Source organism: Vulpes lagopus, chromosome 1 (assembly GCF_018345385.1).
Source record: "Vulpes lagopus strain Blue_001 chromosome 1, ASM1834538v1, whole genome shotgun sequence".
Taxonomy (NCBI): Eukaryota; Metazoa; Chordata; class Mammalia; order Carnivora; family Canidae; genus Vulpes; species Vulpes lagopus.
In genome coordinates, this window is record NC_054824.1 from 144,983,135 (window position 1) to 145,002,405 (window position 19,271).

The 19,271-nt window shown below is 58.0% G+C and overlaps 1 protein-coding gene across 2 annotated transcripts; it reads left to right on the forward strand.

Moving 5' to 3' along the window:
* The first annotated feature begins 1,986 nt into the window (after positions 1–1,986).
* BCAN (brevican) lies at positions 1,987–18,793 on the forward strand. 2 transcript variants are annotated; one of them, XM_041768159.1, is made up of 14 exons: positions 1,987–2,428; positions 5,972–6,081; positions 6,659–7,033; positions 7,408–7,582; positions 7,802–7,929; positions 8,415–8,708; positions 10,744–10,977; positions 11,474–12,112; positions 15,398–15,505; positions 16,051–16,209; positions 16,765–16,847; positions 17,158–17,302; positions 17,779–17,990; positions 18,301–18,793. In XM_041768159.1, the coding sequence occupies exons 2-14, from the start codon at positions 5,991–5,993 to the stop codon at positions 18,421–18,423; spliced, it is 2,766 nt and encodes a 921-aa protein (XP_041624093.1). In that variant the 5' UTR covers positions 1,987–2,428; positions 5,972–5,990; the 3' UTR covers positions 18,424–18,793. The 2 variants fall into 2 exon arrangements, with proteins under 2 accessions (XP_041624093.1, XP_041624180.1); XM_041768246.1 differs by having other exon boundaries at positions 1,988–2,428; positions 17,779–17,969.
* Positions 18,794–19,271: the final 478 nt, after the last annotated feature.

The following is a 19,271-nucleotide window of genomic DNA, read 5'->3' on the forward strand; positions in this document are numbered from 1 at the left end:
GGCCAGGAGATCTGTGCACACTGGGCATGTGTGTATGTGCGTGCATGACTAGCAAAGAGAAAGAACTAGATTTTGCTGAGCTCACCCATGGGCCAGGTGCAGTACACATTACCCAGTGCCATTGATACTCTTCAGCCCGTTGTTCAGAAGAGGAAAGAGTTTCAGAGAAAGGAAGCCCTGCACAAGGTTTGGCCGCTGCAGATGGCAAACCAGGGCTTTGACCTCAGGGCCGGAGCCTCTGGAGTCCTGCCTCTCACCAGTCCTTCACAGCAGCAGCTCCCTGTTCCCGCACCACGTCTGGTTTCCCACCAGGGGACTGCCTCTTGGAACAGACTGTCTGGTACCAGCCCCAGTCCAGACCCAGCTGCTTCTGGCCTCGATCAAGGTCAGACTCCTTCAGGATGCCACGTGTGCCCACACTTCTAGTCATGAGGGGAGGTGACAAGGAAGGTCACTTTCTCTTCTTTCCCCATCACAGCCAGGTTTCCCCACAGCAAGAACTGTGGTTACCTGGGAGCCACCACTGAGATTGAATTTCAGCCACATGGTTGCCTGGCTCTGCCTGGCTGGGCTTAAGACCCGGGTGGAGCTGATCCCAGCCCTGGTGGGGGCAGGCTGGCTGCATAGACCCATGCTGAGACTGTTGGTGGGGGGGTCTCTTTCAGTTGGGTTGCAAGGTCTGAGGGGAGCAAAGGGAGGTCCTAGGGCTGCCAGGTGTTGCTTAGATCTGCCCCAAGGCCAGATCCCTCTGGCCTCCATCAGAGGACTTGGTGCTGAAATAGTGCCTGGTCCATAGTGGGCATTCAGTTAGTATTTATTTAATGAAATAAATAAACAGAGGTCTCTCCTTCCCCAGACTCTGCCAGGCACCTTGTTCTGTCCTCTTTAGGCTCACCTCCCTGCCTGGGTCATTTCTTTTACTAAAAGACCCTACCACCCACCACCCCCAGGACTTCCTGTCCTGTCTCTACAGTACATGGGTGTCCAAGGATTGGCCAGAGCTCTACCCTAGGTCCTTGAGGATTTAGGGAGGAGTTTATTGTGAGCTTCTGAAAAGCGCTTTGGAAGCCAGTCCACAGCATTTGAAGTAGAATCCAGACAGTGGTAAGACTGGGACAGGGCATCAGCAGAGGGCAGTCCAGAGTCCCATACAGGAGGGAGGGACTTGGGTGCCATCTAAATGGAAGGACAGGGACCGATCCTGAGGTTGATTTGCACTGCAGGCACCCCGCATGACTTGGGATATTTTCGGGGTGCTGCTGGAGATTATGGAGATCAAATTCCCCAACAAGCTATCCTTGGTACCACCATAGGTATCCGGGGAGAGAATTCAAGCATCTAGCTGTCCTGCCCACAGTCAGTGCCAGGGGCTCTGCTTCAAGTCCCAGGAGGGACAGGGGGAGTGAGAAGAGGGAGGGGCAGAGAGAGCCTGGGAAAGCAGAGGGAAGGGAAGGCCGTTGAGCTGAAGAGGGGGGTGTCATTGGTATTCTGAGGAGTCCCCCAGTGCTAGGCAGCACTCAAGGCCCACCCCCTGGCACCAGGCTGCACATTCATCAGCAACAACCCTGGTCAGTGGGCCCTCTGAGCTCCCAGCAACGCCTGTGTTTTGCACATTGGTTTTTGTGACCAGTGTGTCCATTCACAGTGCCGCTCCTCCCCCACACGGCATCCAGAGAGTCCCTGACTTGCTTTTCTTAACCCCTGAATCTGCTGTCTAACCTCCATCTGTCCAGCTGCAAAGTCAGCTCCTCCTCTGGCAGGGAGCAGGAGCACCATCAGAGACAAAACCCAATCAGGGCTTCCAACAGGGACGTGGTTGTGGTCCTTTGCCCCTCATTCTGCCTCCAAAAAAGAGCTTCCCTCCCCCACTCTCATGCTTCTGGCATCCTGTCCCTATTGTCCAATTCCCAGGCCCTCCTCCTCGCCCCTGGCCCCACGGGAAGTCCCTCTGGCTGTCTAACTTCCATCCGTCCAGTTGCAGCAGCATCCTCCAGCTCCGCGAGCGCTCGCTCCCGCCCCTCCAGCCCTCCCCCTACTCCAAGTCCCCGGCTTCTCTCCAGAACCATGTCCTACTTCGCACGTCCTTGCTCTCTCTGCTGCCTCTAGGAACCGACGCAGAGGAGGCAGCGGTAGCGTGACCTTCCCGAGCCCCCTGCGTCCCTGGACAGGGGGCGGGGGCGGCCCCGGGGAGGCGCGGGGCGGGGACGAGCGGGGGAGTGGAGAAAGGGGGTTTTGTGCGACGCCCGGCGGCCCGGCGCCCTCTTCCGAACGTCCTGCGGGCCCGGCCCTCCCTGCGCCCGCGCAGTCCTCGCCGCAGTCGGCCGCAGCCGCAGGACGGAGCGTGGACCCGGAGGAGAGCCCGGAGGAGAGCCCGGAGGAGGCTGCAAACTTGGCGGTGCAGCACCCTCGCAGCCCCGGCCGCCTGCAGGTAGGTGAGCACGAGCGCAGCCGGACCACCGGGACCCGAGAGGCAGGGAGCCGGGGGCGCCGCCAGCCGCCCGTGGTCCGGGCCCCGCAGCTCTGGCCTCCCGGGGCTCGGGCGCAGGCCACCTGCTGACCCTGACAGCCCCCAGGCGCCCCTCCGCTGCGTGCGGCCCCTCCCGCGCCCCCCGAGTCCACAGATGATAGGAACGCCCCCCGTCCCTGCGGCCTCCTTGCTGCGCCCTCGGGCGCCAGCCCCCGGCTCAGGCTTCCGACCTTGTGCGGGGCAGGCGGGCGGCGGGAGGAGCAGGAAGCAGCCCCTCATTGGAGGCCCCTCCGCGGAGCCCCGGGACAGCCGACAGCGGAGCGGGTGGTCGGGGCGCGGACTGGTGCTGGAGTCCCAACTCTGCCACTTACTTGCTGTGTGACCTTGGGCAAGTTAGTTGACCTCCCTGAACCTCAGGTTTCTCTTCAGTGTGATGCATAGACCATATTTTTCTCAAAGTTAAGGTTATCCATGTGAAGCCTGGATAACTCAGGTGGATGGTCAGTCACCAGAGCTCCAGTTACTCTCCTGCTTTCCTCTCTAGCACTGCCAGGGGGCTGGAGACCCCCCACCCCCAGGTCCTTTCCCCTCACCCTCCTATGGGAATAGCTCTGCCCACATGCTTCCAACAGGACCAAGAGATTTGCCATCAGTTTTGTTAGCACCGTTAATATCTGCATGACTTCTATTCCGGATAAGAGCAGTAAGATCAAGGGACACTGTTACCCATGGACCACCCACCCCCACTCACCCTGGCCCCACAGCATTACCAGCACCTGTGTTTTCATGGCTAACTTGGCATCATCCACCTTTCAGATTCTGAACTAAGAGGAGCTGCAGTAGCTCAGTTGTGATGTCGCTAATAGTATTACTAGTTGTGCGTCCAATAAATAGGACTATTTATGCAATGTCTTTAGCTGGTCCCACAAGCTCTGCTAACGCCTGGCTGCTGTCGTGTAAGGTCAGGGTGCTGCTTGCACGGCCACTAAGGGGACCATAAGAGCTTCCCTCCTGCTGACCCTGCTAGCTACAGGAGCCTGGTTCCTACAGGGCAGACCCTGCACAGCCAGCAGGGAAGGGGGGGCATTTAGCATGGTGATGGTAGGTTTTGGATGTGTGTACGCATATGCATGGACACACACACACACACACACACACACCCTGGTCCTGATCTTAATCCTCTGTGGATTGGGTCTACAAAGCCTGTGAGGAAGATGGGCTCCGTGATCAGACAGGAATAACATATCAAGAGAGAAGTTTCCTGAACAGCTTGGGAAGCTCAAGGCAAGGGCAGAAATCCTGGAGCTGGAGCAGGAAAGGATGAGCTGGAGAGAGGGATGGTGTGGATCAGGGAAGGGACAGGAAGCCTGTCGATGCCGAAACTCTCCAGGTTAGGGACGGAGAGGGTATCCTGCTCTGGAGGACAGCAGAGGGGTGAAGGCCAAGGTCTGTTTTCCCCTTCCCCACCCCAGGTCTGACACTGGTGGCAGAGGAGAGGATGCAGTAGTGTTCTCAGGACACTTGGCTGTACCAGGATGGGGCTGAGGCCCAAGCAATGGGGTGGGGACAATGCAAATGTCTCTGATCATGAGAACCATGTAATCCAGGTGCCCTCTTGGCCCCTCTGGTTAGTGACTCCCATTCCTGGAAGTGGGATGGCTCCCATATTTCAGGGTACCAGGCCTTCATCAGCCTCAGACTTTCTCCCTTCCTTCCCTCACCTTCAAAACAGAGGTAAAAGGGCAGGCCAGGGTGCTGGTCCCAGAGTGGCTCCAAATATATGGGTTTCTGGGCCGTCTGTCAGAGAGCTGGGACCCAGGTCTATGAGCAGCTCCAGCTCCAGCCTAAAGAGAGGGGAGGGAGGGCGCCAGAAAGGGGCCTGGCCCAGGACCTGGCACAGCTCAGATGCAAGGCAAACAGTCTGCCCAGTACCCAGCTGGCACCGGCTTCTTAAACCAAATGGTCCCTCCTTCTACCCCAGAAGGCAGTCCTCCCAAGTGCCCCTATACCCAGAGCTGGTCTCAGCACCCTCTGATCTGGCCCCAACAAAAGACACCCTGGACATCTGGCTCCTGTCACTCGTTCTCCAAGTCTGAGGAGGACCCTGAGGAAATGAAGCCCAGCCATAGCGGGAGGGATGGAGGTGTTGTAGGTGGGGAGGCATTCCAAGGAGGATCTCAGATCCCTGGGAGGATTTGGGAGAAGAGAGAAGTTTCCCAGCAGTTCAGGCTCAGAAAGGGGAACACATGCATGAAGGAAGAGCCTAAGAGGACAAAGAAGATGGAGGTTGAACCATGGGCCTGGAGTGGGAATGAGCCTCTAGGAAGTCCTGCCTCTAGTCTAACCTGCATCCCTCCTGCTGCATCATTGGCCTATGCCATGGCAGACCTGGGTCTCTGTGCTTTTCTACTAGCCCTTACAGATGTTGTTGGACACTAGCTCTGAAGCCTTCCCTCCCGCAGGCACATTGGCCTGGTACCTGACTTGGCTTTGCTGGGAACCAGGGTCAGCCCTATCCTTCTCTGGGTCCCTTTTCTCAGTGTCACCCCCCAACACCCCCATCCCTCCATTATGAAAGTGTAAGTGCTTTGAGATCTTCAGAGGACTATTCTGGGTTCTCAGGGTGTTTGAGAGCCAAGGGCAAGAGGGAGATGACCCCTCCCATTTAGTCTCCCCCTCCCTTAGACCACCCCCCAGCCTAGGGCTGTGGTGGGGGAAGGGAGAGGCTGGATGGAGGCCAGACTGGCAGAGACAGAGGCTTTGTCCCAGCTGGTTTCTGAGCCAGGAGATCCGGTGGGAAAGCCCGTGCCAGGCAGAAAGGAAGGCTGGGAAGAAGAAGTGAGAAGGCAGCCAAAGGGGGGGGGGGGAGTGGAGGATGCTAAGGGTAAAGAGAAGAGTTTCCTTATAAGTACTGGTGGGGTGGGGGGAGGGTCAAGGAGGGGTATAGCTAGAGAGAAGGTGTCCATCACCCAGGTTCAGTCTAGGAGGCCCTCCTGGAAGAGGCTGGGTGGGTATGGTACTCAGGGAGGAAGGGGCAGAAAGGAAAAGTTGGCAGGGTTCTGGGGCTCTGGGTTCAAGGAAGGAGTCTGGCACTGTGAAGACCAGAGGGAATGAAGTATGATAGCACCCACCACTCATGCTATAAGCATTTATTGAGCTCCTACGGTGTGCCTGGTTCTGTGCATCTGTGCAGTGCTTATAGGATAAAAGGCATTCTAGAACCCGGAGCCTCATCACCACCCAGGTGCTGTCCTACAAGTCAGGAAACAAAGGCCTACAGAGGTTAATGAATTAGCCTTAAGTCACACAGGAAGTTGACTAGAACCCAGGTCTTGGTTCCAAGGAAGAGTCCTCTGGTGGGGAGACAGAATCAAAAACAAGGGAGTTAACGGTGAGGTTGGGACAGTGGGCTTCTTGGGCCACCATATGTGTGAGTCCACATGGATGTGGTCAGGAGCCGGGGGAAGTCCATCCTAAAGTCTAACCCCAGCTTTCCTCCTCAAGTCCCTCCACCAGCCCGAGCATGGCCCCCCTGTTCCTGCCCCTGCTGGCAGCCCTGGCCCTGGCCCGGGGCCCTGTGGGCTTAGCTGATGCCCTGGAAAGGGACAGCTCAGGTAAGCAACCACACTCCGCATCACTGTCTCTGTCTTCTGCATCTCCTCTGTGGAAGAGGGTGGCCTTGGAGGACCCAGGGAGAGATAGGATAGAGGGCACTGTGGGGAATGATCTGGTCTGAGATGCTTGGAAATAAGGGATAAGCTGCTGACTCTGGGTAGGGCAGGCAAAATTGGTGGTAGGACTGCCAACCCCTAGGGCATGGGACCAATGAAGGGGGCTGGAAGACAGAACAGGGGTAGAGTGGGGAGAAATCCCGAAGGTGAGTCTGAGGGAAACTGAGGGGAAACTTTAAGGCCAGGGCTGGGGCCAGCTTAGATCTGGAGTGGCCTCCAGGGGGTCCTGGGATGGTACCTACCAGGCCACTGTCCACAGGGCTGGCACTCCATGTGGGATTGCTCCCATATTTGGGGACAGATCTGGAGAGGGAGTGGGATGGGCCTGGGGTCCTAGAGGCAGGCATGTGGGGCCCTGGGGGCAGTGGTGGCTGGGATCCTGGGGCGAGCTTGGAGACCGGGTGGGACCCTGTGGACCAGGTGCCAAGTTCTAGCCACCGGCCTGCCCACCCACCCACAGAGGACCGGGCCTTCCACGTGCGCATCGCGGGTGACGCACCACTGCAGGGCGTGCTGGGCGGCGCCCTCACCATCCCTTGCCACGTTCACTACCTACGGCCGCTGCCGGGCCACCGGGCCGTGCTGGGCTCCCCGCGGGTCAAGTGGACCTTCCTGTCCGGGGGCCGTGAGGCCGAAGTACTGGTGGCTCGGGGGCTGCGCGTCAAGGTAAGCGAGGCCTACCGTTTCCGTGTGGCACTGCCTGCCTACCCGGCATCACTCACCGACGTGTCCCTGGTGCTGAGTGAGCTTCGGCCCAACGACTCCGGCATCTACCGCTGCGAGGTCCAGCACGGCATAGATGACAGCAGCGATGCCGTGGAGGTCAAGGTCAAAGGTGAGGGGCAGGACCCAGGCAGGATCCCCCAGGGTGGGAGCCCACAGTGTGAGGGGGGAGCAAATGCTCTGGAAGGCACCCAGTGAGCTAGAAAAGGAGTGGGTAGACAGACCTATGTTACCTCCTTTCTCTCTTGGGGTGGAGTTAACGGTGGAGTTAACTCCACCGGGTGGAGTCTCTCCAATCCATGACTCGCCTCTCCCATGTCACTCTACCAGGAGTGGACAGACTCCTGTGCACAGCCTGGGGCAGGGCCCTCAGCGGTAGAGAGAGCACAATGTGAACTTTACCCTCGTGTACAGGGGAGTGCCAAGGAGGGTGAGAGGAGGTCAGGGTGGGGTGATCATGCCTCAGGGCTCCTCTCTGCCCCTCAGGAGTCGTCTTTCTCTACCGGGAAGGCGCTGCCCGCTATGCTTTCTCTTTCGCTGGGGCCCAGGAGGCCTGTGCCCGCATTGGAGCCCGCATTGCCACCCCGGAGCAGCTCTATGCCGCCTACCTTGGGGGCTATGAACAGTGTGATGCTGGCTGGCTATCTGACCAGACCGTGAGGTGAGCAGGGTTGGGACGGGGGATCCTGTGGACCAGGAGCTTCTAGTTGTGTCTGGAAGTGGCAGTGGGCCCTGGTTCTGCCAGATCAGCCATCCAGGACCCCCTGCCCCTGGGGGTGTCTCTGCAGAAGAAAACAATTGGCTGCATGGAAAGGCAGTGCGGTTCAGGAGGGGCATCCCTGGATAGCTCCCTGATGGAGGCATCTGTACTCGCTCCCAGGTATCCCATCCAGACACCACGAGAGGCCTGTTACGGAGACATGGATGGTTTCCCTGGGGTCCGGAACTATGGAGTGGTGGACCCAGATGACCTCTATGATGTCTACTGCTATGCTGAAGACCTAAATGGTGATTGGGGGTGAGGGGTTCTCAGAGCCCCTTCTCCGGTGCTGTCCAGAGGTCCTCCTGGGGCCTCTGCTGGACCTCATGTGTTCAAGCAGGCATCCAAGGGGGCATCCAAAGGAACAACCCGTGTCCCACCTTCCAGATACTGTCATGGAAGCAGGTTCATGGCCAAAGCCTCCGACAAGTGGTGGGAGACCGACTTTGAGTTTGACTCTGCTGCCACCTGCTGTGCATCTCTCTACTTCGTAGCATCTCTGGGCTGTACTGTGCTTCTTTGCAGTCTGAGAAAGTTGAGCCAGGCCCCTCTGAGTAATAACATCTATCCTGAGGTTTTACCTGAGCTTTGACCCTGAAATAGGGTAGTTGACTCCATGTCACAGATGCAGAGACCAAGGCCCAGAGAAGCCAGCCTAGGGTCTCTACGGGAGCCCAGGGTGGATGGGGCTCCTGACTTCCTGGTCACCCGGCCTCCTCTTCCTCTCTACCAGGAGAGCTGTTCCTGGGTGCCCCCCCAGACAAGCTGACGTTGGAGGAGGCACGGGCTTACTGCCGGGAACGGGGTGCAGAGATTGCCACCACGGGCCAGCTCTATGCAGCCTGGGACGGGGGCCTGGACCGCTGCAGCCCAGGCTGGCTGGCCGATGGCAGTGTGCGCTATCCCATTGTCACACCCAGCCAGCGCTGCGGTGGGGGCCTGCCTGGTGTCAAGACGCTCTTCCTCTTCCCCAACCAGACCGGCTTTCCCAACAAGCACAGCCGCTTCAACGTGTACTGCTTCCGAGGTGAGCCGGCCTTCCTGCAGAGGCCGAGACCACCCTCCTTTAGTCAGAGACAGACTTGAGCTCTGAAGTTTCCCCCCTCCCCCCAGCTCAGCTTGGCACCTAGGGTTCTTACTCTGGTTCTGCCCTCTGTCTTGTGCTGTGTAGCCTCAGGGAGCACCTGCATCTCTGCATCCCCTCCCCTACCTTCTCTCCAATCCATGACTCGCCTCTCCCATGTCACTCCATATTGGGTGATCGGAGAGGTTTCCATTGCTGGTCTGCTCATGAGTAGAGCAGGGATGATAGACATTCTCAGAATGCAATGAATGATCTGCTCCAGTTAACATAATGCCTTCAAGAGCCCTGGGGGGGGGGGTGTTCAGAACCTTCAGCTTGAGGTGTCAGATTTTTAACCACCAAGTATTGATGGACAGACACAATTCCCCCCCCCAGGGAGCAGGTCCTCAAGGACACTGGGTGTAGAGATGGTTTATCTGACCACATCTTCTATTGGGGGCTTATAGGAATGCAGTGCCTGGGACCCCCAGAGACACAGGGCCCAGACCTAGGGGGACTGACAGTCAGGGAGGCAGTGTCAGGGGGTTTCTGGGTCCTCACCTCAATCGTGAGTCTGCAGTACTGGTACAAGGGTTGAGGCAGAAATGAAAGGAGACTACACAGCCTCGACCTTTGGGGAGCTCCTGGTCTGAAGGGGAAAGACACTGCTTTTGCCATGGGAGCCCCCAATCCAAAAAACAATAAGCTTGAAAAGAGACTGAGAGAAAAGCATTACTTCTATTGGGGCAGATCTCCAAACATCCTTAGCCCAGGGCGAGGGAGTGGTGGGGAAGTGAAGCCCCTAGGAAGGAAGATCCATCTGGAAAAGCCAGTGCAAGAGGGTTGATGATGACGATCATAATTGTAGTGAATATGTCTTATGCGTTGCTTATGATTTTGTGCTGAGCACTGTTCCAGGGAGACATGGAAGGAGGAGCTGAATGGAGGGGGAGGAAGGATGACTGGTTGGGAACAGGGACAGGCAGGCAAGGGCACAAGTTTGCTAGTCTGGCAGGAGCGAGGCTCACCAGAGCAGGTGAGGGGGCAGGACGTTCTGTGCTGTCATGTCTGGCTGAGCACAGACAGCCCTCAGGGCTTTTCTTAGCCCAATTTCACTGTTGCTTCATTGGCTTTCTGATCTTGGTTCTCCTCTTCAAAGACAAGGTAATCCATCCTAAAGCTCCAGTTGTTTGGAGGGAGCAGCTCCTGGAAGGATGAAGCAGCCCCTTCCTTTGCTCTCCGGCCCCAGTGCTGACACCCTCAGCTGGTGGCTGCCGAATGTCCTTCCTGTGCTCCACCCTCTAGCCCTCCTGGGTAATGGGCCACCTGTCCATCCTTCTTGTCTCTATCCCCTTACTCAAGGGACTGTCTCTCTCCTGAGCCTTTCCTGACCACTCCATCTAAAGTAGTACTTCCCACCATTCTATCTCCTTAGTCTGCCCAATTGTTCTTTTTTTTTTTTAATTTTTATTTATTTATGATAGTCAGAGAGAGAGAGAGAGAGAGAGAGAGGCAGAGACACAGGCAGAGGGAGAAGCAGGCTCCATGCACCGGGAGCCCGATGTGGGATTCGATCCTGGGTCTCCAGGATCGCGCCCCGGGCCAAAGGCAGGCGCCAAACCGCTGCGCCACCCAGGGATCCCCCAATTGTTCTTTATATAGTAACATAATATATGTTTACTGGTTTATTACCTATAGTTAGGCTCTAAACTCCCTTAGGACAGGAGGCTTGCTGTTTTTCCTCCATGGTGTCCTCAGTGCCCAGAAGAATGCTTGGCATGACACATAGTGGGCCTGTGATTAATGCTTGAGGGACACATGATGAACTCCCACAGTGCTCCCTGGGTCCTGTGAGTCCTTCACAGGGAAGATGAGTGAGAATTGAGAGAGTCTCATGGTCTTTGAGTCTAGTCCAGAGACTGTGGGTCTCTCCCATGGCTGAGGCTGGAGGGCAGCGCCACCTGCCTAACCTCCCATTGACACTTCCCTCCTGACACAGACTCTGCCCAGCCCTCCGCCATGCCTGAGGCCTCTGACCCAGCGTCTGACCCAGCCTCTGATGGGCTGGAGGCCATTGTCACAGTGACAGAGACCCTGGAGGAGCTGCGGCTGCCTCAGGAAGCTGTGGAGAGCGAGTCCCGGGGAGCCATCTACTCCATCCCCATCGTGGAGGACGGAGGTGGTAGAAGCTCCACTCCAGAAGACCCCGCAGAGGCCCCCAAGACCCTCCTCGGTAACTGGAGCCCCTGTCAAGAGGAGTTGGGGGTGAAGGTGTCCAGGTTGATGCTGGGCTTATGGCTGGCATGACTCGTCCTGTCCCTTCTCAGCATCTTGGTGATGCAGGGCATCTCTCCAGGACTTTCCCAACCCTTGCCTTTGCAGCACATTCCACTCCCAACTCTCTGGGTCTTGGAAGGAGGGTGCTCCCTCCTTTGTGTCCTCCTCCCCCTTACCTACCCAAAATAGACTTTAGAATTTTAAGCCTACAAGAGTGAGTGAGATACAACAACTGGGTTTTTTTCCTGGGCTAATGACAGCTCACAGAGCTTTCACCAGGTAGCCTCAATATTGCTGTTCAAGTTGGAGGTCTTCCTGTGGGGAGCAGACAGCCTGTCCCAGGGGCAGGCTCCCCCACCTCACCCTCCACAGCCCCTTCCTCCCTCCTCTTCAGTCTTCCCGGTTGGGGGCTGGTGCTGTCCCTGGTGCTGAACCATCTGTGCTTTGTCTAGAATTCGAAACGCAATCCATTGTGCCTCCCCTGGGGTCCTCCGAAGAGGAAGACAAGGCTTTGGAGGAAGAAGAGAAATATACGGATGAAGAAGAGAAAGAGGAGGAGGAGGTGGAAGATGAGGCCCTATGGGCCTGGTCCAGCGAGCCCAGCAGCCCAGACCCACAGACCCCTCTGCCCACTGAGCCAGCCCTAGAGGAATTACTCTTCCCTGCCTCTCCACCACCAGCGAGTGCAGTCCTACAGCCTAGGCCATCACCACCTTCCGACGGAGAGCCAGAGGCTCCCAGGCCTCCAAGGGTCCTTGGGCCACCCACTGAGACTCTATCCACTCCCAGGAATGGGCAGCTGGCATCCCCACCACCTTCAGCTACGGCTGGGGAGAGAGAGGTGGGGGAGGAGGCTGGTGGTCCTGAGCTGACTGGGGTCCCTCGAGGAGAGAGTGAGGAGACAGGGAGCTCTGAGGATAGCCCCGCCCTGCTTCCAGCCACACGGGCCCCTGAGAGTGCCAGGGAATCGGAGGCCCCCTCTGAAGAGAATTCTGGAAGAACTGTCCCAGCAGGGACCTCAGTGCGGGTTCAGCCAGTGCTGCCCACTGACAGCGCCAGCCAAGGTGGAGTGGCCGTGGCCCCCTCATCAGGTAACTTTGCCCAAGGCTCGACTTTCCTCTTTCTCCTCCTTCCCTTTCTCCCCCTGAAGCTCTGGGTCACATGATCTCTGGTCCTTTACCCTCATTGCCCCAGCCTCTCCTGTCCTTTGCCTTCATTCTCCTACACACCTTTACCTGGGTGTCCAGTCTTGGATGCTGCACTTGTGACTTCCATCCCAGCTCTCTGATTTCTCACTTCATGACCCCCAACTCCATGGCCCCACCGTTGACTCCAGCCCCACCACTAACCACCTGGGACCTTTTCCTGCTCTTGGCTCTCCACCCGTGACTCAGCGGCCCCACAGGCCACCCCCCATCCTCATGTACCTTAGGTGTCCTGGGTTCCTATTGTATTCTCCAAGGCCCAGGCCTCCGCTCTTGCTGCCCCTTCCCCTCCACCTGCCCCCTCCCCCTCCTGTGTGCCATCCCCCTCAGCCCTCCCACTGATATCAGGGAAGCCTAGGATTCTGTCCCTGCCCCTTAGCCTCTGGGGTCCAGGAGAGCCCTTATCCCCACAGAGCCTTAAGCGACTACTTCTGTGAAGTATTTTTTCGACTGTTTCATGGAAAACAAGCCTTGGAAATAAATCTCTATTAAACCACTTTATAACCAAAACTCTGGCCCCCTCTGTCTCCACCCCCAGCTGCCTGCCCTTTTCATTCCTTGGATTTGTGTCGTGGGCAGCTCTCTGATGCTTCCCTTTGGCCCTGCCTCTCCTCTCCTCTCTCCCATCTCTCCAAGCCTCTCTGCCTCCTCTTCATCCTCAGCCAGTGCCCTTTCCTGTCCTCCATCTAACAGCACTCACTGGTCCTCAGCCTCCCCTCTCAGGCTGTCCTCTGTCTTCCTCCTCACTGCCAAGAGCCCAAATCTGACCATCAGAGAAGTCATTGTCCATCAGCCCAGGGACTGCTGGGAGTTGTAGTCCCGCACCCCTGATGGGGAGAAACCTCAGCCAGAGAGAGAGAGTGCGCATTTGTATTCATTTCTGATCCATCTCAGTGGCTCCCATCTAGAGCCATATACAGACTAGTGACGGAGAAAGTCTATCTGAGCATAGAAGCCCATGCCTGGCATCCAGGTGCCCCAGCCTCCCCCACCACAACTCAGCAGGGGGATGGGATCTAAGTTTTATCCCACTGCCCAAAGCCATCCCCTACTCCACTGACTCCTGCACTAACAACCATCTCACCCCTAGGAAGAATGGTCTCACCCTCTCTGAACCTAAAGGATCTCAAAGTCCCTAATGCTACAGAATACACAAAGCGGGAGGCGAGGATGGAGAGGAAATATAGAGGGGGAGCAGTGGAGAGTTAGGTTCTGGGGTCTCAGAGAAGCCCTGCCTACTCAGGGAAGGTTGAGCTTCCCCGTGGAGAGCCCTGGAGAAGGCTGGGGTCCTGTCAGCCCCAGGACCACCCTTGCTAGATGGTCCAGGGTGGGGTAGGGGCCCATGAATCACAGCAGGCTTGCCCATTCCAACCATTGGCTCTCTGCCCCACTGGCCTTGGAGTTCAGTGCCCTGTGGGTTGGGAGGGGGTTTGGTGGGAAGAGAAGCATCAAGGGAAGTCTCTGCGGTACCTTAGTTACCCCACCTGGAGGCTGAGGGACGTCCTCTGGTCTGCTACTGCACCAGGAGGGAAGAACTTTCTGGTTGTAGAAGTCATTGGCCTCCAGAGGGGGAAGAAGGAAGAGCAGAAAGTCTCAGGAGGAGTGCCTTCACTTCCAGTCTGTTGTCCTGGCTCAGGTGCTGCCACCCACAGCCCAAGGAGGGACCTAGTGGCCTGGGTGCAGGACCAAGTTTGGAAGTCTCTGCCCCCCAGGGAAGTGTGAGGAATGGAATGGGCTTCCTACCCTCTTCCTACCCTCTGTGGGTCCTGGTGCTTAGTGGGTTACATAAAACACCTCCCCTCCCCCTTTGCCCAGGGAGCTAGTGCTACCAGCTTGGAAGAAACTGTTGGCAGGAGGGGAGATGATGGGTGTGTGTGTGCTGGAACAGCTGATTCATTTCACCCAAAACAGCTAGGTCATCCCAGCAAAAATCTTGGAATCACCTCCAGCTTCTCCTCCCCCTACCTCTGCTCTCATCCCCACCAGGCAGAGGGAAGCACAGTGGGCCTTGCCTTTGGTTGCCAGGGTATGGCAGGGTGTGAAGAGCCCTGCTCAGGAATGTTTCCCCTCCCAAGCTGAGAGCCTGGCCCTGCACTGTCAGTCTGTGGGGCCATCCTCCTCTTCCTGGACCAGAAGGAGTGAAAGCTGCCTATCCAGCACCCAGGCCTGGTCTAAGGGCAGCCACCTAGGAGGATGGGATCCTGGGATCCAGAGGGAGCAAGTCCAGAGGAGAAGGCAGGTGACCCAGCCAGAGGACAGATGGCAGGCCTTCAGTGTAGTGTGTTAGTCTAAGAAGACTTTCCAGGGAGAGAGGGCCAGAAAAAGGAAAAGAGATGGATTGGAGGGGATTCTAGGCTGGGGAATGTGCAGAAAGCCCAAAGTGGAGGGGAGTCTGGGGAGGAGAGAGAGTCTGGGAGATAAGGGGAGGCAGGAGGCTGCGTGATGTTGAGAGTGCATGGAGCCAGCAGGGCAGTGGGAGCCTCCAGCTTCATTCCTGGGGGTGGGGTTTGATGATTAGGGTATGGAGTTAGGCAAATACATTGATTGCTCACTATCAGCTTCTGAGGTTGACTCTATCTGGTAGAGGGCAGGAGGAATAGCTAGCTCCCCCCCCCCCCCCCCATCAGGTCCCAGAGCAGTAAAGGTCAGGCCACACCTGTGTTGCTGTGGTGATGGTCCTCTTCTCAGGTAGCACTCGGGCCACCTAAACTGTACAGAACTGTGCAGAAACCTGGTACAAACACAAGGGGGTGGGGACTGACCTCCAAGCTCAGAGAGGTAAAGTGACCTGCCCAGTGTCACTCAGCAGAGCCAGGAACCAGATAAGAGTCCAGGTCTCATGATTGACAGCTCAGTATCTTTCCCTTTTGTGGGGTTGGGTCCTGAGGGCCTTCCTGTCCACTTTCCCCAGCCCATTCCATAGCGTCCACACTGGTGGGCAGGGCAATGGCCAGTACAGGGTTGAGTCAATGCTGAAGTGAGAGGTTATGGGGGTGGTGGTCCGTGTGGGAGAAAACCCCAGAACTTAGGGCTGGGCTGACTTTCAAGGTACTGTGATAGCTCCCAAGACAAGGAGATTGGGGCTGTGGGCTCTCTGAACCCTCTCTGGGGGGCTCAGGATGCAGAGCTGTGCTCCCCTGCTCCCCCCACCTCATTTCTCTCCCCCCTCAGGTGACTGTGTCCCCAGCCCCTGCCACAATGGTGGGACATGCTTGGAGGAGGAGGAGGGGGTCCGCTGCCTGTGTTTGCCTGGCTATGGGGGGGACCTGTGTGATGTTGGTGAGTGTGTTGAGGAGCAGGGCTGGGGTGGGGGTAGACCTGAAGCCTGGACCCTGCCACCATGTACTAGCTCTGGAGCGAGGAGGGAGGGCACTGGTTTGGGCCTTGTCATTAACAAATCTCCATTTTAGTCAAATCATGTAACCCTACCCTGAGCCCTACCCTGGATTTCCTCGTCTGTTAAGTGGAACCACACAAGCCTGTCTCAAGTGGTCCCCGTGCAAGGAGTGCACAGCATACCCCTTGCATCTGGCAGGCAGTCCATACGGGCTAGTTCTCTCCTGGCAAGAGAGGAGGGCACAGCCCCTCCCTAGGATGGAGGATTGTGGAGACCAGGGCGAGGACTCTAGCCCTCACCCTCACTGGTCCCTGGTACTCAGAGGAGGAAGCCATTAAGGATTCCTCCCACCAGGGCCCCAGGTGCTCCTCCTCGCCCCCCATCCTCTGCTGGCTCTCTGGCATCTGCTGGGGCAGCAGGAGGAGCCCAGTCCCTTCTGAGGGACGTGGCCCCTCCGGCCCCAGTGACCCACCCCTCTGTGCCCCAGGCCTCCGCTTCTGCAGCCCTGGCTGGGACGCCTTCCAGGGGGCTTGCTACAAGCACTTCTCTACCCGGAGGAGCTGGGAGGAAGCAGAGACCCAGTGCCGGATGTACGGCTCGCACCTGGCCAGCATCAGCACGCCGGAGGAACAGGACTTCATCAACAGTGGGCTGGGGATGGGGCTGGAGGGGACCTCATCACCTGCTCTCTCCCACTCACTCATTAACCAGTCATTAATCACGAGTGAGTGTGTGAATTAATTAACTCCCTAATTCATTAACCCGGGAGCTCATTACTTGGTTTGCTTTATTCATTCATTCATTCTCATCTCCGTCTCCCTCCTTCCGTTGCACGCCACGCGAGGGGCGTGGGGCTCCGGCAGCACCGGCTGGGGGCTGTGGCAGGAACGACACCTGCACCAGCCAGACGCCACCCGCGGCCCCTCCCCGCCTCGCAGCCTCTGCCACCGCCATCTACTTCCCCGACTCTGTCCTCGGTTTCCCTTTCCCGGCCCCGCTGGCATATCTCTCCTCCCCACCTCTTCCTTCCGTCCGCGGGCAGAGGTCGGACCGACGGATAGGGAAGCAGGGAAGCGCGGGCCGGGTCTGGCGGGACCGACCCCCTCCCCCTGCCGTAGGCCGCCGGCAGCGGGGAGCGGCGCCACCTGCTGGCAGCAGGGCTCACTGCACACACCCGCGTCCGCCGGCGCTTCCTCCCCAGGTCGGTACCGCGAGTACCAGTGGATCGGGCTTAACGACCGGACAATCGAAGGCGACTTCTTGTGGTCAGATGGCGTCCCCCTGGTGAGAGGCTCCGGCTGCCCCTCGTGCTGGCCAGGTCGCTTCTCCCAAGCACTTCTGCCCTCCGCCCCCAGTGACCCATCACTTGCCCTCTTTTTCTGGCGGGTTCTCTGTCCCTCTTCTCCTGGGCAGGCCTCCCTTTCTTGCGTTCCTCTCTCTTCTCATTATCCCTCCCCATAAAGCCTGTGACTGTCCTTGGGCCCCCACTCCTCATCCCCCTTGCTGGCTGTCTCCTAGCACTCCTCCCACCCTCCTTCTTAGGCCCTCCAGGTCCATCCCTCCCCCTCACTACACCCTCCACCCGACCCCCCAGCTCTATGAGAACTGGAACCCTGGGCAGCCTGACAGCTACTTCTTGTCTGGAGAGAACTGCGTGGTCATGGTGTGGCACGATCAGGGACAGTGGAGTGATGTACCCTGCAACTACCACCTGTCCTACACCTGCAAGATGGGGCTGGGTGAGGCCAGGCAAGGGGGAGGAGGGGAGCGCCAGGGGACCCAAGCCGCATGTGTGTAAAAGGAGGGGGAAAAGCTACGGAGGAGTCAGAAATGTGTCCCAGGCCACTGGCAAGGAGGAGATAACAAATGAGGTGCACCCACTAGGAACCTCTGCTCTTTTTTGCATCACACTGTGGCCCTCCCCCTCCTCCTCCTCCTGATTCTGGGAACTGTCACCCACAGAGCCAGGCTCCCAGTTCTTTTTTTTTTTTTTTTAAGATTTTATTTATTTATTCATGAGACACACACACAGAGAGAGAGAGAGAGAGAGGCAGAGACACAGGTAGAGGGAGAAGAAGCAGGCTCCATGCAGGGAGCCTGACTCAGGACTCGTGCCGGGTCTCCAGGATCAGGCCCTGGGCTGAAGGTGGTGCTAAACCGCTGAACCACCCTGGCTGCCCTAGGCTCCCAGTTCTTGACTGTGTCTCCCCTGCAGTGTCCTGTGGGCCTCCACCAGAGCTGCCCCTGGCTCGAGTGTTTGGCCGCCCACGGTTGCGCTATGAAGTAGACACGGTGCTTCGCTACCGGTGCCGGGAGGGGTTGATGCAGCGCAACCTGCCACTAATCCGCTGCCAGGAGAATGGTCATTGGGAGCCACCCCAGATCTCCTGTGTGCCCCGCAGGCCTGTGAGTGCCAGGAAGATGCAGGTGGGGAGCTATCCAACAGTAGCCCTGGGCCCTAGCCCAGCTCTGCCAGCCCCTGGCTGTGTGACCTTGCAGTAATCGCTGCTCCCCTCTGGGGCAACAGGAAGGAGGTGGTGGTGAGCTGGATACTCTGGGGTCCCTTTCAGCGCTGATGTCCAAGAGCATTGGCCACACCCTGGACTCCTACATGCTGAGCCAGGGCTAGTGTTTGGATGGGATCAGGGGTCAGGAGGAGTAACACCAGAGGGCAGGCTCTGAGAAGAGACACAGGGAGGAGCCCAGGACAGAGGGTGAATGTGTACATCTTTCCCAGGCTCGGGCTCTGCACCCAATGAAGGCCTCAGGAGGACAACAGGGGAGGCTACTGGGACGCTGGCAGGCACCTTGGATGCCTCCTTCCAGGCCCTCTCTTGGTCCTCAAGGAGCAAGGCCTTGAACAACTGCTGCCCCCAGCACTGCCCTCTCTCCCACCCTCTTCCCATCACAGGAAGTGACCACGTGAGGGGTGGAGCTGGAGTCCAGGTGGCAGTGCCTGGGGGGTCTGCAGGCAGTGCCTGGGCAGCTCCACCCTAGACTAGACCCTCTGGCCCCTACCCTGGGCATCAGAACCCCTTCGGCAGGGCGGGGGGGAGTCCCAAAGTGCCTCAACTGCCCCTCTCTTTGCCAGCCAGCCTGTCCCCTCCTGTCCACTCCATTCCTCTGGGAACACCTGGCCCCCTTACACTCAGATTTCCCAGGAAATGGGTCTGCAGGATGGAGAACCAGTAAAACCAGCCTGAAATAAAGCTGCATTTGAGCAACTGCAATCAAGCAAGTTTGATGATTCTGTGGGAGAGGAAGAGAGGAGAACGGGCTTGGGCTGGGCTTCCTGGGATAAACAGATCCTATGCAGTGATGAGCTTCTGAAGGTCAGAGAAGTCCCCAAGATGTCAGCAGAGAGAATGATGTCGGCACCTCATAGCTGCCCAGGACGGATTTATGGGGTGGAGGAGCTCACTGGGACAGGGGGCCAGTGTCAGGGTGTCTGGAAAGAGCTGGAGTGCCAGGGTGCCCAGTTGAGCAGACCTGGACAGTCTGGGGACAGAGGGCCCACAGAGCAAGGCTGGGAGGCCGGTGCCTTGGTGGTTCCGTTCTGAAGTTCCCAGGGAGGTGTTCTCTCGAGGCTGAGGGTTAGGGTGAAGGGAATGCAGGTCTGGGGGCCAGACTGCCGCAGAGGAAGCAGGGACGCGGGAATGCGGCAGCCAGACAAGGGCCCTGAAGTCTCCCCAGCCTTGCTGGCCGGCT

Coding starts and splice junctions, on each gene's coding strand:
- BCAN (XM_041768159.1), top strand. CDS start 5,991: ATGGCCCCCCTGTTCCTGCCCCTGCTGGCAGCCCTGGCCCTGGCCCGG. Junction 7,583..7,801: donor CTATCTGACCAGACCGTGAG/GTGAGCAGGGTT, acceptor ACTCGCTCCCAG/GTATCCCATCCAGACACCAC. Junction 16,210..16,764: donor GGAACAGGACTTCATCAACA/GTGGGCTGGGGA, acceptor CTTCCTCCCCAG/GTCGGTACCGCGAGTACCAG.